Source organism: Tachyglossus aculeatus, chromosome 4 (genome assembly GCF_015852505.1).
Source record: "Tachyglossus aculeatus isolate mTacAcu1 chromosome 4, mTacAcu1.pri, whole genome shotgun sequence".
Lineage (NCBI taxonomy): Eukaryota > Metazoa > Chordata > Mammalia > Monotremata > Tachyglossidae > Tachyglossus > Tachyglossus aculeatus.
The window spans coordinates 107,549,079-107,563,874 of record NC_052069.1 but is presented as its reverse complement, the minus strand read 5'-3'; the positions used below and the strand labels follow the sequence as shown (position 1 = coordinate 107,563,874).

The 14,796-nt window shown below is 46.6% G+C and overlaps 1 protein-coding gene across 1 annotated transcript; it reads right to left on the bottom strand.

The window, feature by feature from the left end:
* Nucleotides 1-3,194: 3,194 nt before the first annotated feature.
* On the bottom strand, nucleotides 3,195-14,772 carry PMPCA (peptidase, mitochondrial processing subunit alpha). Its single transcript, XM_038745972.1, has 13 exons — nucleotides 14,700-14,772; nucleotides 10,293-10,495; nucleotides 9,966-10,045; nucleotides 9,687-9,769; nucleotides 8,229-8,323; nucleotides 7,646-7,746; nucleotides 6,509-6,772; nucleotides 5,109-5,201; nucleotides 4,826-4,944; nucleotides 4,563-4,653; nucleotides 4,130-4,192; nucleotides 3,660-3,804; nucleotides 3,195-3,509 (listed from the first exon to the last, which is right to left on the bottom strand). The coding sequence occupies exons 1-13, from the start codon at nucleotides 14,756-14,758 to the stop codon at nucleotides 3,340-3,342; spliced, it is 1,566 nt and encodes a 521-aa protein (XP_038601900.1). The 5' UTR covers nucleotides 14,759-14,772; the 3' UTR covers nucleotides 3,195-3,339.
* Between the last annotated feature and the right edge of the window lie 24 nt (nucleotides 14,773-14,796).

Sequence of the window (14,796 nt, the reverse complement as noted above, 5' to 3'; positions counted from 1 at the left end):
TAGCCGCGTTTGAAGAGCTTGTTTTACTTACAAGGTTTTGAAGATTCTCTCAAGCTTCAAGCCCTGTGAATCTCAGGGTGGGTGAAGTTGCTACTCCAAAAACCAGTCTGTGATTAATAAGCATGAATTACTTCTGGAAAAATCAAATTACTTCTGGGCAGCTTCTCAGTAAAAATAATTTTGGCCGAGTAGCGCATATTAGTTTCTCGGGGAAGAGAAAAATAACCTCAAATTGAGTGTGCACATTTTAATATGTTGTGGTTTTCTTGGTTATTATGCTTTATGTGGAAGTACTTTTAAGAGTCAGGTCTCGGATTTATGCTGTACATGTTTTTACTCCAGATTTAAAAGATCTTAATTGCTCCTCTCCCCCATCACCTCTGATTTTTCAACTAAACGATCTGTCAGAAAAATCCCTGTGTCGTTTGTGGTTTGCTGGGCTTTCAGAAGACCCTTTTTGAGGGATTTCTGGGTTTATAGGTGCAGTCTGTTAAGCACTCATTAGGCATTGGACAGTTGAAATTGGATCTTTAGAACAGCGAGAGTAACAATTATTAATTATGGCATTTGCTAGGCGTTTATGTGTCAAGCACAGAGGAGCAGCATGGCCTAGTGGAAAGAACACCAGCCTGGGAGCCAGAGATACTAATCCCGGCTCCGCTACTTGTCTGCTGTATGACCTTGAGCAAGTCACTTCACTTCTCTCGGCCTCATTTACAAAATCTGTAAACTGGGGATTAATATTGTGAGTCCTGTGAGCAACAGTGACTGTGTCCAATCTGATTATCTTGTATCTACCTCAGCGCTTCACCAGTGCTGGGGGGAAAAAAGGCATTGTTCTAAGAGCTAGGGTAGATACAGGTTAATCAGAACAGTTACAGTCCCTGACCCATATAAGGTTCACAGTCGAAGAGCAGTTGGTGAATATGTCACTTTAAATGAGTTTATTTTAATGGTCATGAAGCATTTTGTAAAATATGTGCAATAGATAATTGTTTCAAGCAGGCCTCATTGAACTCGTTCAGCAATGGTTATTGCTTTCCCTGTGTCCAGTACCACGAAAGACGTATAAATAGTGCAGAAAATCACACTTTTGTGTAGACTGCCCTTTCAAGTTCAATGCATCGAATACATTATACTTACGTCAAGTAACGTAGGGAGTTTTAATTGGAATTCCGGGTCTCTTAATGCATCTTGTATATTAGATTGTACTCTCCCAAGCATTTAGTACAGTGCTCTGTATATGTATAAACTGAAAATTGGGAGGTGATATTTTTCCCTGGATGCAACGGAAGTTTAGCATCTTCCAAGGTACAAGTTTAGCCACCATTCAGAGGGCAAGCGAAATAGGTTTAGGAGAATTTGGACAACCTGATAGTTGACAGATCTAACGCTGAGAGAAAACTAAAGAGTATTTTGGACTGAGGAACATATGAATTTGACCCTTTGTGTGAACAGTGATCCGAGTTTTTGCTCCGCTAGATATTTTAGTTACTTTGAGTTAGTACGGCGGGTCCGTTCATTTAACAGCTGTTGAATCTTCGGAGAAACTCCCTTGTCGCCTAACACTTTGTCATTCATTGTCGTTTTACAAATTTACAACATCCCCTGAAAACTGTCAAACCAGCGAGTGTGATTTCACGTCTAAGGATCGTAAAACGTCGGGCAGAAAGTAACCTGTTCAGTTTTACCTGTGTTAAAAAGAACCGGGCCTCAGGTGTCTGGGAGTAAATACAGCTACGTGAATTACTTCAACGGGAAATGAGATAAAATTGTTATAAGGTACCTGAATGATTGATTTCCTCACAATCGCTGTATCTCAGGCTCACCTCTCAGCCAACCCCTTACCCACATCCTTCTCCTGACCTGGAACGCACTCTTCTTCCATATATGACGGCCCACCACTCCCCCCACTTTCAAAGCCTTATCAAAATCACGTCTCCTCCAAGAGGCCTTCCCCAATTAAGCCCTCTTTTCCCCCCTCTTCCTCTCCTTTCCGAGTCATCTGGGCACTTGGATCTGTAGCCTTTAAGCACTTTAACACTGACCTCACCCTCAGCCTCACAGCGCTTATGTTCCTATCCATAATTTGATCAATCCATCTTATTTATTGAGCGCTTACTACGTGCAGAGCACTGTACTAAATGCTTGGGAGAGTACAATCTAATAGAGTTGGTAATCAATCAATCGTATTTATTGAGCGCTTACTGTGTGCACAGCACTGTACTAAGCACTTGGGAAGTACAAGGTGGCATGTTCCCTGCCCACAGTGACCTTTCAGTCTAGAGGGGGATGCAGACATTAATATAAATTAAAGATATACGCGTTAAGTGCAGCGGGGCTGGGAGGGAGGTGAATAAAGGGTGCAAATCCAAGAACAAGGGTGGTGCAGAAGGGAGTGGGAGAAGAGGATTAGAACCCAGGTCCTTCTGACGCCCGGCCCTGTGCTCTATCCACTGGGCCACGCTGCTTCTTTCGGAGATGTGCTTTGAAGGTGGGGAGAGTGATCTAGTGATCTGAAAGTGATAAGCACTCGATACCACTGAGTTACTGTCTGTTTAAAAGTGAAATAATATTGAATCTCCATTTCGTATAACGGGGCCAGTTTGTATAATAGGTGAGCTACAACCTAGAAGAGAAGCAGAGAACGGAGAAGCAGCGTGGCTCAGTGGAAAGAGCACGGGCTTGGGAGTCAGAGGTCATGGGTTCTCATCCCAGCTCCGCCACTTATTGACTGTGTGACTCTGGGCAAGTCACTTAACTTCTCTGTGCCTCAGTTACCGCATCTGTAAAATGGGGATTAAGACTGTGAGCCCCATGTGGACAACCTGATCACCTTGTATCCCCCCAGTGCTTTGCACACAGTAAGTGCTTAACAAATATTACAACAGGAGGAAAACCCTGACCCAATTTATTATTTCTAAGATCTACCAAAATTTCTAATTATTATTATTCCATTTACCCAATGTGACCACTAACATAAAAAAAATCTCTCCATGATTTGGGTGACTTAAAATTCCTCGATTGCTAAGAAACTACTAGTTCATTTCTAGCACAGGCCACTTTTAATGTCAGCGGTCTCCGGGGACCGTCCACGTTTTCAGTTGTGAAAGACAGAACCCCTCTCTACTCTTTGCTCGGCTGAAGCTTTCACGTATTTACTCCACCGGCCATATCACATAAGCCTGAAGAAGTCCGAAACTGAGTCAGTGGTTTATTCAGGCTCACCGTAAGAGTTGTTTTTCACGCTGTTTATATCAACATCCTTCTCGCAAAGAACAATACGGGTAAAAAAGGTGCTCCATAGGGCCGCCATACAATTCTGTTCCCGGCCCCGCCTTATCGGAAGAGCCTATACACGCGTGGCAGCCTCCCATCTTTACTAGACAGGGCGGCTTGGATGTGTTCGTAGCCCGGGAGGTCAGACAGGTCTCCTAGCGCAGCCACGGCTGGTTTGCCACGAAGCATTTTGGTGGCCACCCTCTTGATATCATCTGCCTTGATGGCACCTGTGGCCGAGGAGAACCAAGATAGGGTGCGTGAGAAAGGCCGGGCCCCGACGCTTGCACTACCTAGAGCCCATTTTCACTTCGTTATTAAACACCCCCCCCTTTGGGGACACGGCCTTCGAACGCAGTCTCGGTCGGGGGCAGACTCACTGATCATAGAGCACAGCTCGTGAGGTAGCTTGCGCGTGTTTGTGGCCAGCACCTGCCTTCCTACGTCTTCAAAGATCACAGGCCGGGACTCCAGATTCATCATGAGCATGGACATCAGCTGAGTCTTTGCTCGCTCCAGCTCCACCTGAAGCAAAGGACACGCGGCTTCTTTACTGACTCGCAGGACCGCGGCCGATGTTCAGAAGAAACGAGCGCGGAGGCAGAGTGAACTCACGGACTTGGAATGGGGAGAGATATCGGAGGCAGGGAGCAGTAAGGAAGCTGATGCCTAGGCAGACCGGGATATCAGGAGGTGTGTATATATATATATATATATATATATATGTGTGTGTGTGGAGAATGAAGAGGTGTGGCACTCGACTCCCCCCACCCTCAGTCGAATTCCAAAGTTGTGGGCCTCAGAGGCAGGAGGATGGTGGTTTGGTTAACGGGCATCGGGCACAACTTACCTCACCCACCGCTCCTCCCATTAAAGTAAATTCCCTTGTGATGATTTCTACCATTTCTCGGACCTGAGAAAGGGAAGAATTTGACAATCGGTAAAGCGAGTTTTCTTAACACGGGGCATTTAGCAGCTTCTGTACAGACTGAAAGTTCGGCTTCTTAATCCATGTCGACAGTTCAATGTGCACTATACTGCCATAACCAGTCCTATGTCAAACCACAGGTCCTACCTGATTCCAGTACCGCTTCTTCACATTACACGTAAGTCTCACAACTCTTATTTTGTATGCTCCCTAGTACTTAATAACGATGCTGTGCACATAGTAACCACTCAATACGGATCATCGATGATTTCCATTGATGACGATGGTGATTCATATTGGTAGTAATGGCATTTTTCATAGCTGCCTTATCCAACTGGGGAATTGACTTCTTTACCTGTTTAGGATCTGCACTGGCATGAATACACAGAAGGCCCGTATCTTCATAACTGTGATGATAGGAAGTTGCATTATACATCCAATGATACCTGAGAGGGAAAAATCTAGCTGTTGATGCAGCTGGAGGATCGGTCACTAAAACTAAACCCGACGGCATTTTGGAGAAAGCAAGACGCCCAAGCCAACCACTTTCCGTGCAAACATTTCGGCTTAGCTTAATGACCCAGAGAGCCTCCCTGGAGAGAGAGATTTCCCACTAACCTGTTCAGGACGTTGAGATAGAGCCTGGTAAACATGCCTTTCCCTGGTCCTCCGGCTGAAAAAGAGCCACCTCCTCCCATCATCATGTTTAGCACCGCAAAGGGGATGAAATCATCCTCCTGCAAATCACCAGACAATCCCGAATGACCGGAAGGAAGAAAAATACAGAGCTATCCACTCCAACTGCGTGCTCACGTGCTACTTCGCCCACCAAAGCCCGGAGCCAGTGAAGTAAATAAATGCATCTCACACGAGACAGAACACACACTGGGACTGCACTTACCAAAAAGGAACAGCTTTCAAGTCCAATCATGACGTGCGTCAGCTCGGGGATGGGCGTGGGCCCCAAACTCACATCGGACATGTCCTTTTCTATCTACAACAGGCACAAACAACAATATTTGGAATCCCCCAACTACTTCCCGCAAATCTGAAAGAGCAACAGTTCAAACAACGTTTAAGTGAAAATGAAAAGCCACCCTAACTGCCTTGAGCAGTTCTCGGATACTCGCACGAGATCTACGGTTAACGAGTTCGTCCCAGATAAAGGCTAAGACGGGCAGCTCCTTTTCATCCGAGACAAACATCTTCGTTGGCACGGGGCTACAGACTTGGAATCAAAACTTCGAATGGAGATTGGGGATAAAAACGCATATCCCGTTGTTATTAATTAAATTGACTGAACACTTTCGAAAAAAAACCAACTCACACAAGTAGGCCCATCTGATAGCTTATTCTTTTAGACATCAGAGATGGCCACGGAGTCTCCCGCCAGGAGTGACACATGGGCCAACGTGTCAAGAACCTGCACGCGGGAACCGTTTCTAGTCCCAGTCTTTTGGGGAGGGGGCGTGATGGGTTTTTACACGCAGGACCCGATTACAACTCAAGCGGCTGCAGCCAAGGGCCGACACCGTGCCAAAGCACCCCGGCCGGAAAGGCAACGGGCCCGGTAGCCCCTGTGCTCTTCACTGCTCCATTTCTCGGGATTCCCGCCGGGCCGGTCCACCGCGCTGAACGCCACGTGCCGTTCTTCAGGGAAGACACCTTGGCCACTGATGGCAGAGGCCCGGCAGGCAGACCCCCGACTAGGATTGAGGCTCCAGATTCCCGGGACGGGGCTCTTTCTGCTGGATCGACAGCTGAGCTTAATAGAATAAAAACTGAAATTTCAAACCCAAATCTCCGGGCAACAGAAAGAAGCAGTGTTTGCCTACTGTTTATTACTCTATTTTGTTAATATGTTTTGTTCTCTGTCTCCCCCTTCTAAACTGTGAGCCCGCTGTTGGGTAGGGACCGTCTCTATATGTTGCCAACTTGGACTTCCCAAGCGCTTAGTACGGTGCTCTGCCCACAGGAAGCGCTCAATAAATACGACTGAATGAACGAATGAAAGCCCAGGCCCGGAGTCAGAAGGAGTTGGGTTCTAGTCTTGGCTCCACTAAGTCTGCTGTGTGACCTCCGGCAAGTCCCTCAGTTATCTCATCTGTAAAATGGGGAGTTAAGATTGTGAGCCCTGTACAGGACAGGGACTGTGACCAGTCTGATTAGCTTGTATCTGCCTGGCACAGAGTAGGCATTTAATACCGTAAAAAAGCAAAACAACAAAGAAAAACCCAGAGAGCTTTATAAAATCACCCAAAATAAGTACGTTGCTTTCAACTGGGGATACTCTGACTTTACCTTGACGATTCCTCCAGTGTACTGAGCAACAGATCTGTCCACATCCTTGGGCTTCCCGTTACGCCAGACCGGCTCAACGCCAAGCAGATACTTCCTGGCACAGTCCACGAGCTGTTCGTGCTCTATCCCCACTCCGGCCAGCACCATCCGGTCAGGGGTGTAGTAGTTCGTCAGGTAGGAGTGGAGTGCTTTCTGATCGATCTTGTCAATGTTTTCTTGTGGGCAGAATCGTTTCAGGCCCACGGTGTTTTCCCTGTAGGCAGCCTGGTGAGAGGAAACATTAAAGGCACACGTGGATTCCATTCATTTACTCAATCGTATTTATTGAGCGCTTACTGTGTGCAGGGCACAGTACTAGGCGCTTAGAAAGTACAAATCAGCAATAGAGAGAGACAATCCCCGCCCACACCGGGCTTACAAAATTCAGTTCTGAGGAGTCAACCCAAAATTCAGTTGAGGTCTCTTGTCCTCTCTATCCATTCCCGGATAACTTTGGTATTTCCAGAACCTCATCTGCGCTTAAGCCTGTTTTTCCCACAGATGAAACGAATAATCATCATCATCAATCGTATTTATTGAGCGCTTACTGTGTGCGGAGCACTGTACTAAGCGCTTGGGAAGTACAAATTGGCAACATATAGAGACAGTCCCTACCCAACAGTGGGCTCACAGTCTAAAAGGGGGAGACAAAACCAAACATACTAACAAAATAAAATAGACTAACAAAATAAAATAAATAGAATAAATAAATAAATAGAATAAATAAATGAATAGAAATAGAATAATGCTCTGTTGTAGGTGGGATCTTTGTTAGAGGATATTCCATGACTGGTTTACAAGCCAAATGAGCAGCAGACTTAACAAGTCATGGGCTCAGTGACTTTCGATAGTCACTTTGCAGTTTCTCAAACTGGCAATTTTTGGCCTTGGTTGTTTTAAGCGTGGTATTAATTTGGCTAAAGCAGTGGCGTGACCAAGAGAGAAACTCTCAAAACAGATAATTTTACCTCCGAGTGCCCATTAGCCAGGAGATAAGTCGGCCTCTACTTCATTTCCGTTTAGAAGTTTAAACTACAAATTTCACTGCCCTAAAGGTCGGAAACCCGACTAAGGTGAAAGTTCACAAAAATATCTTACGGCATGAATCATTTCTGTGAGACATGGTTCTGGATCGGGCCTCATATTTAGGTCTTCCAATTCAAACCGGACCGCCATCCTTGTCATCTCAATTTCTTCATCTACAAGTAGACAAACCATCGAAGGGTCAAATGCCTCATCTCACCGATAAGAAGAGACATCAATGCCCGAGCCCCGAAAAGCCCATTATGAGACAGAGGAGAAAGTCCCCTAACGGGAAACTGGAGACTAGACCAGTGTTCTCCTAACCGGAGCTACGACTGTACTGTTAGAAGACAACGTGACACGGCTTATGGGAAGGAAGGAAGGAAAGAAGGAAGGATTTCACTCACAAACTCAAAACGAATAGTCCCTTATATGAATTCATGGAATGCTTTGAAAAACCCATTCTTAGATGGAAGAATTACCAGATGGTAAAACTGAAATCATTCAGTTGGGGTGGTTTGTCTTCGGTTTGAGCGGAATGCCTCAGCTCTGCTCAAAAGCAGTCCTTTGAGCTACTCTCTGAATATACCAGACACCCAGTTCAGGCCCCCCCCATCTACGATGCTCCCATTGCTCAAGTAAGACCACAGAACCGCACCTGATAATTTGGGTTGCAGAACAACATCAGCCAGCAAATTGACCATGGTGTCCAGGCCTTTAGCTTCAGCAGACACGGCATACATGGTGGTATCTCTAGAAGACAAGGAAACCTGCCTCTGCGTCTCCTCACCGACAGACTTGAACATCTTGACTAGATAATTTGTTTTTGGATTAGCATTTTAGCCAGTTATCGGAAACTAAGTTTTTGAGAACCCAGAGGAGAGCCACTAAAAAGGGGAGGAAAGGAAAGAAGCTATCCAACAATCATACAACAATCAGAAGCAGCGTGGCTCAGTGGGAAAGAGCACGGGCTTTGGAGTCACAGGTCATGGGTTCAAATCCTGGCTCTGCCAATTTTCAGCTGTGTGACGTTGGGCAAGTCACTTAACTTCTCTGGGCCTCAGTTACCTCATCTGTAAAATGGGGATTAAGACTGTGAGCCCCCCGTGGGACAACCTGATCACCTTGTAACCTCCCCAGTGCTTAGAACAGTGCTTTGCACATAGTAAGCGCTTAATAAATGCCATTATTAGTGGAAGCAGCGTGGCTCAGTGGGAAGAGCCCGGGCTTTGGAGTCAGAGGTCGTGGGTTTGAATCCCGGCACCACCACGAGTGTGCTGTGTGACCTTGGGCAAGTCACTTACCCTCTCTGAGCCTCAGTTCCCTCATCTGTAAAAATGGGGATTAAGACTGTGAGCCCCACGTGGGACAGCTTGATCACATTGTACCCCCCCAGCGCTTAGAACAGTGCTTGGCACATAGTAAGCACTTAATAAATGCCATCATTATTATTATTATACTTGTGTTCTGACCAACGGAACACCCTTCCCGGCCACATTCGTTAAAACCTTTCTCTTCCATATTTCAAAACACTTCTTGACCCCGCCTCCAGAATACCTTCTTGGATTATAGCCAGATCCCAAAGCACCAGTGATCCCATTAAGGATAGCACAGCCCCGACATTTATGTGCTCAGACACGCTTCAGTAAAATAGCCCATTCTGGCATTTATATTGCCAGGGGCTTGATTTTTTACGGTATCTGCTAAACCACTGTACTAAGCGCTGCGGTAGACAGAAGCTAATCAGGTTGGACACAGTCCCTGTCCCACATGGGGCTCACAGTCTTAATCCCCATTTTACAGATGAGGAACAGAGAGGTGAAGTGACTCACCCAAGGTCACACAGGAGGCAAGTGGCGGAGCTACGATTAGAAAAACGTCCTTCTGACCCCCAAGCCTATGCTCTATCCATTATTCCACACTGCTTCGTGTATATTATATGCCCTCCAATGGGTTTGGAAATCCTTGAGAGTAAGGGCTGTGTCTGCTCTCTCTTTATCCTGTAGCCCCTAATAGAGTGTAATGCCGGAACAAGTGCTCACCAAATGCTTTGACATTGGAAACAATTGTAATACTCGTTGAACTGGGCAGAATACTTAACGCAGGGTGCAAATACCTTGATGTCTGACAGTCACAAATGCCTCCGTGCTTTTCCAAAGTAAGAAGAATTTCATCTTTGCTGCCAAATTGAGCAGAAGACTAGCCAAAACACAAACATACAAACATATCATGAGAGCATCATTTTTTTAAAAAAGGGATTCCACAGAAATTTTTTCATCTCAGAGCACATAAATATCGCTATGACCCAAAGGACATGAAGTAAGTATTTTAATTTCAACTTCTTAAAAATCACGCTTCGCAAGACCATGGCCCCAATTACAGATTTCATACTGACCGAAAATGCCAATTTTTCCAAGAAGTGGGCAATTCCATTAAGATATTTTGCTTCGTGCCTTGATCCAGAATTGATGAGAACTGTCGATTACAAGAGTTAACACATTACTGGCTTAACCCCTGCAAAATTTACAAAATGTTCAAAACATGGCATTATCAGAAGAGAGCTCCCTCTTATACATGGCATTATCAGAAGAGAGCTCCCTCTTATACTTGAACACCATTAACGCTTGACTGCCTTTCTAACAAAGGTACAGAAAATCTGCTTTACAATGACAAAGACAAAGAAGAAATTTGCCAAGGGCCCGGCGAACACGGCTGTACTTACTTCCTACGGTACAGAACTGTCCAAACTTATTTTGGGACGCCACACGAAGCCCGTTCTCCAGGGTTGTGACTCTGGTTTCAAACTTTTCCTGTCCGTCTACTGTTGCGAAAACGGGCGTGGGGACTCCGGGTAAGGGAGAGGAAAGAGGAACGTTGGGATATCCACCGCCACTACTGTAGCGTCTGTATGCAGCCAGTCCAAACCTAAAGTGGCGATCGTGCTCGGTTAGAAATAATCATCACCATTTTGAGGCTGCAAGCATTTAGCGATTGGCACCAGATTTGTGGAGCAGCAAGATTAATCAATCGTATTTACTGAGCGCTTACTATCAATCAATCGTGTTTATTGAGCGCTTTCTGTGTGCAGAGCACTGTACTAAGCGCAATTAGCAGACATGTTCCCTGCCCATAATGAGTCTAGAGGGGGAGACAGACATTAATAGGAATAAGTAATTTATATTATATAATTTAAAGATATGTACATAAGTGCTACGGGGATGGGGGTGAGGAGAACAGTTCTACTTTCACAACACCTGTAGAATCTACGCCGTCCACTCCATCCAAAATGCTTTTACACTGATCCAAGCACTTATATCCCACCTTGACAGCTCTATCGGCTTCCCTTTCCAGACTACATTGACTCTGCCGCCCGGATCGTTTTTCTAAAAAAAAATTCAATCCCCACTCCCCCAAAACCTCCACTGGTCGCCATAAAGACACCTTACCATCGGCTTTAAGACGATCGATCAGCTCTCTCCCTCCTATCTAACCTCACCAATCTCCTACTAAAGTCCAGCCCACACATTTCATTCCTCTATCGCCAACCTACTTGGTCTCACCACTGACTCTTTGACACCCCATCATTCTCCTCACCTTCAAAGTCGTACTAAAATCATATTTCCTCCCCTTACCTGACTCGATTTCCCCGCCCTCCTGGCCCTCCCGCTGTGTCATCTATGCCTTTGGATCCGTACCCGCCCCCAGAGTACTTGTGTACATATCCTCGTACTCTGCTCCTTCCCCCTATTTGTAATTTAACGCCTGCCTTCCACTCTAGACTGTAAGCTCCTTGTAGGCAAGGACTATGTGACCATCTGTAGCGTATCGTTCACTTCCAAACATTTAGTACAGCGCATTAAGCGCTCAGAAAAAGTATATCCGATTGACTGAACTTAAATATATGGCTCTGGCATAGGTACTAATACAGACATCAGCATGCTGATGATGCCAACAGGCCACTACATGCTTACATAAAGAAGCCATTCGATAAACACGGTAAACGATAATCGAGGGGTCAGTTCACGACGAGGGTAGACACTTAACGCATGAGGTGACTAAGTACAGAAATTTATTAGCCCAAAGGAGTTGTGCTAATAGCCAACGGAGTCAGAAGGGTTTGACTAAATTCACGGGAGATGGGTTTATAACAGATTCTGAGAGAAGGCTGGGGGTGACCAATAGAAGGTACTGCCCTGGCTATTTTTTACGGTATTTGTTAACCATTTACTACGTAATGATAATAATTCTGGTATTTCATCATCATTTATTGAGCGCTTACTACGTGCAGAGCACTGTACTAAGCGCTTGGGAAGTACAAATTGGCAACATTCTAGAGACAGTCCCTACCCAACAGTGGGCTCACAGTCTAAAAGGGGGAGACAGAGAACAAAACCAACCATACTAACAAAATAAAATAAATGGAAAAGCTATGTACAAGTAAAATAAATAAATAGAGTAATAAATATGTACAAACATATATCCATATATGCAGGTGCTGTGGGGAAGGGAAGGAGGTAAGGTGGGGGGGATGGAGAGGGGGATGAGGGCGAGAGGAAGGAAGGGGCTCAGCACAGGGGTAGATAAAGACAAGCTAATCAGGTTGGACACGTTCCACGCCCCACATGGGGCTCACAGTCTTCATCCCCGTTTTACAGGTGAGGTAACTGAGGCCCAGAGAAGTGAAGTGACTTGTCGAAGATCACACAGCAGACAAGTGGCAGAGGCAGAATCAGAACCCAGGTCCTTCTGTCTCCCAGGCCTGTGCTCTATTCACTAAGCCACGCTGCTTCTCATGGACTATGAGCCCGTTGTTGGGTAGGGACCGTCTCTATATGTTGCCAACTTGGACTTCCCAAGCGCTTAGTACAGTGCTCTGCACACAGTCGGCGCTCAATAAATACAACTGAATGAATGAATGAATGAATGAATTAGGACAGGGGTTCACGAGTGTAACAATCATGCTTCTTTCAAGCAACCTGTTGTCACTGTCAGAGACCGAATCCTGTGGTCCTCCATTCATTCAATTGTATTTATTGAGTGTTTACTGTGTGCAGAGCACTGTACTAGGCGCTCAGGAAAATACAAAACAGCAATAGACAATCCCTGCCCACAACGAGCTCATAGTTATGCTCCATGTGCTAAACCTTGTAATGATAATCATCATCATCAATCGTATTTATTGAGCGCTTACTGTGTGCAGAGCACTGTACTAAGCGCTTGGGAAGTACAAATTGGCAACATATAGAGACAGTCCCTACCCAACAGTGGGCTCACAGTCTAAAAGAGCGATAATAATGATAATAATCGTAATTCGGGTATTTAAGTGCTTACTATGTGCCAAGCACTGTTCTAAGCGCTGGGGTAGATACAAGGTGATCAGGTTGTCCCACGCCGGGCTCACAGTCTTCATCCCCATTTTACAGATGAGGGAACTGAGGCGCAGAAGTGAAGTGGCTTGCCCGAAGTCAGACAGCTGACAAGTGGCGGAGCCGGGATTCGAACCCATGACCACCGACTCCCAAGCCCGGGCAGCGGGGCTCAGCGGAAAGAGTCCGGGCTTGGGAGTCAGAGGTCGCGGGTTCTAATCCCGCCTCTCCCACGTCTGCTGTGTGACCTCGGGCAAGTCGCTTAACTTCTCTGAGCCTCAGTGCCCTCATCTGTCAAATGGGGATTAAGTCTGTGAGCCCCACGTGGGACGTGATCACCTTATATCCCCCCCCCCCACCCCAGCGATTACAACAGTGCTTCGCACATAGTAAGCGCTTAACAAATGCCATTATTATTATTATTATTATCCAAGGGGATCAAAAGCAGAGACTGAGAAGCAGCGTGGCACAGGAGAAAGATCCTGGGCTTAGGAGTCAGAGGTCGTGGGTTCTAATCCCGCCACTGCCATTTGTCAGCTGGGTAACTTTGGGCAAGTCACTTAACTTCTCTGGGCCTCAGTTCCCTCATCTGTAAAATGGGGATGAAGACTGTGAGCCCCCCACGTGGGACAACCTGATCACCTTGTAACCTTCCCAGCGCTTAGAACAGTGCTTGGCACATAGTAAGCGCTTAATAAATCAGCTGTGCGACTTTGGGCAAGTCACTTCACTTCTCAGGGCCTCAGTTCCCTCATCTGTCAAATGGGGATGAAGACCGTGAGCCCCCCACGTGGGACCACCTGATCACCTTGTAACCTCCTCAGCGCTTAGAACGGTGCTTGGCACATAGTAAGCGCTTAACAAATCAGCTGTGTGACTTTGGGCCAGTCACTTCACTTCTCTGGGCCTCAGTTCCCTCATCTGTAAAGTGGGGATGAAGACTGTGAGCCCCCCACGTGGGCCAGCCTGATCACCTTGTAACCTCCCCAGCGCTTAGAACAGGGCTTTGCACATAGTGAGCGCTTCACAAATGAGCTGTGCGACTTTGGACAAGTCACTTCACTTCTCTGGGCCTCAGTTCCCTCATCTGTCAAATGGGGATGAAGACTGTGAGCCCCCCACGTGGGACAACCTGATCACCTTGTAACCTCCCCAGTGCTTAGAACGGTGCTTGGCACATAGTAAGCTCGTAATAAATGAGCTGTGTGACTTTGGACAAGTCACTTCACTTCTCTGGGCCTCAGTTCCCTCATCTGTAAAATGGGGATTAAAACTGTGAGCCCCCTGTGGGACAACCTGATCACCCTGTAACCTCCCCAGCGCTTACAACGGTGCTTTGCACAGAGTAAGCGCTTAATAAATGAGCTGTGTGACTCTAGGCAAGTCACTTCACTTCTCTGGGCCTCAGTTCCCTCATCTGTAAAATGGGGATGAAGACTGGGAGCCCCCCACGTGGGACAACCTGATCACCTTGTAACCTCCCCAGCGCTTAGAACAGTGCTTGGCACATAGTAAGCGCTTAATAAATGCCATCATTATCATTATTATTGAAATGGGGGTTAAGACTGTGAGCCCCCCGTGGGACCACCTGATCACCCTGTCACCTCCTCAGCACTTAGAACAGTGCTTGGCACATAGTAAGCGCTTAATAAATGCCATCATTATTACTATTATGATGATGATGATGATGAATGAGGGAAGCCACACAATTTGATGACAGACGGAGTAGGAAAAGTGGGCCCGCACGGCCGACGGCCCCTCACCTCGCCGGGGCCCGGCCCCAGGCCGCCCCGACCCGCGACAGCCGCCCCGTCGCTCCCATCGCCGCCACCGCCGCCATCTTGCCCTCTTTCCCGCCCC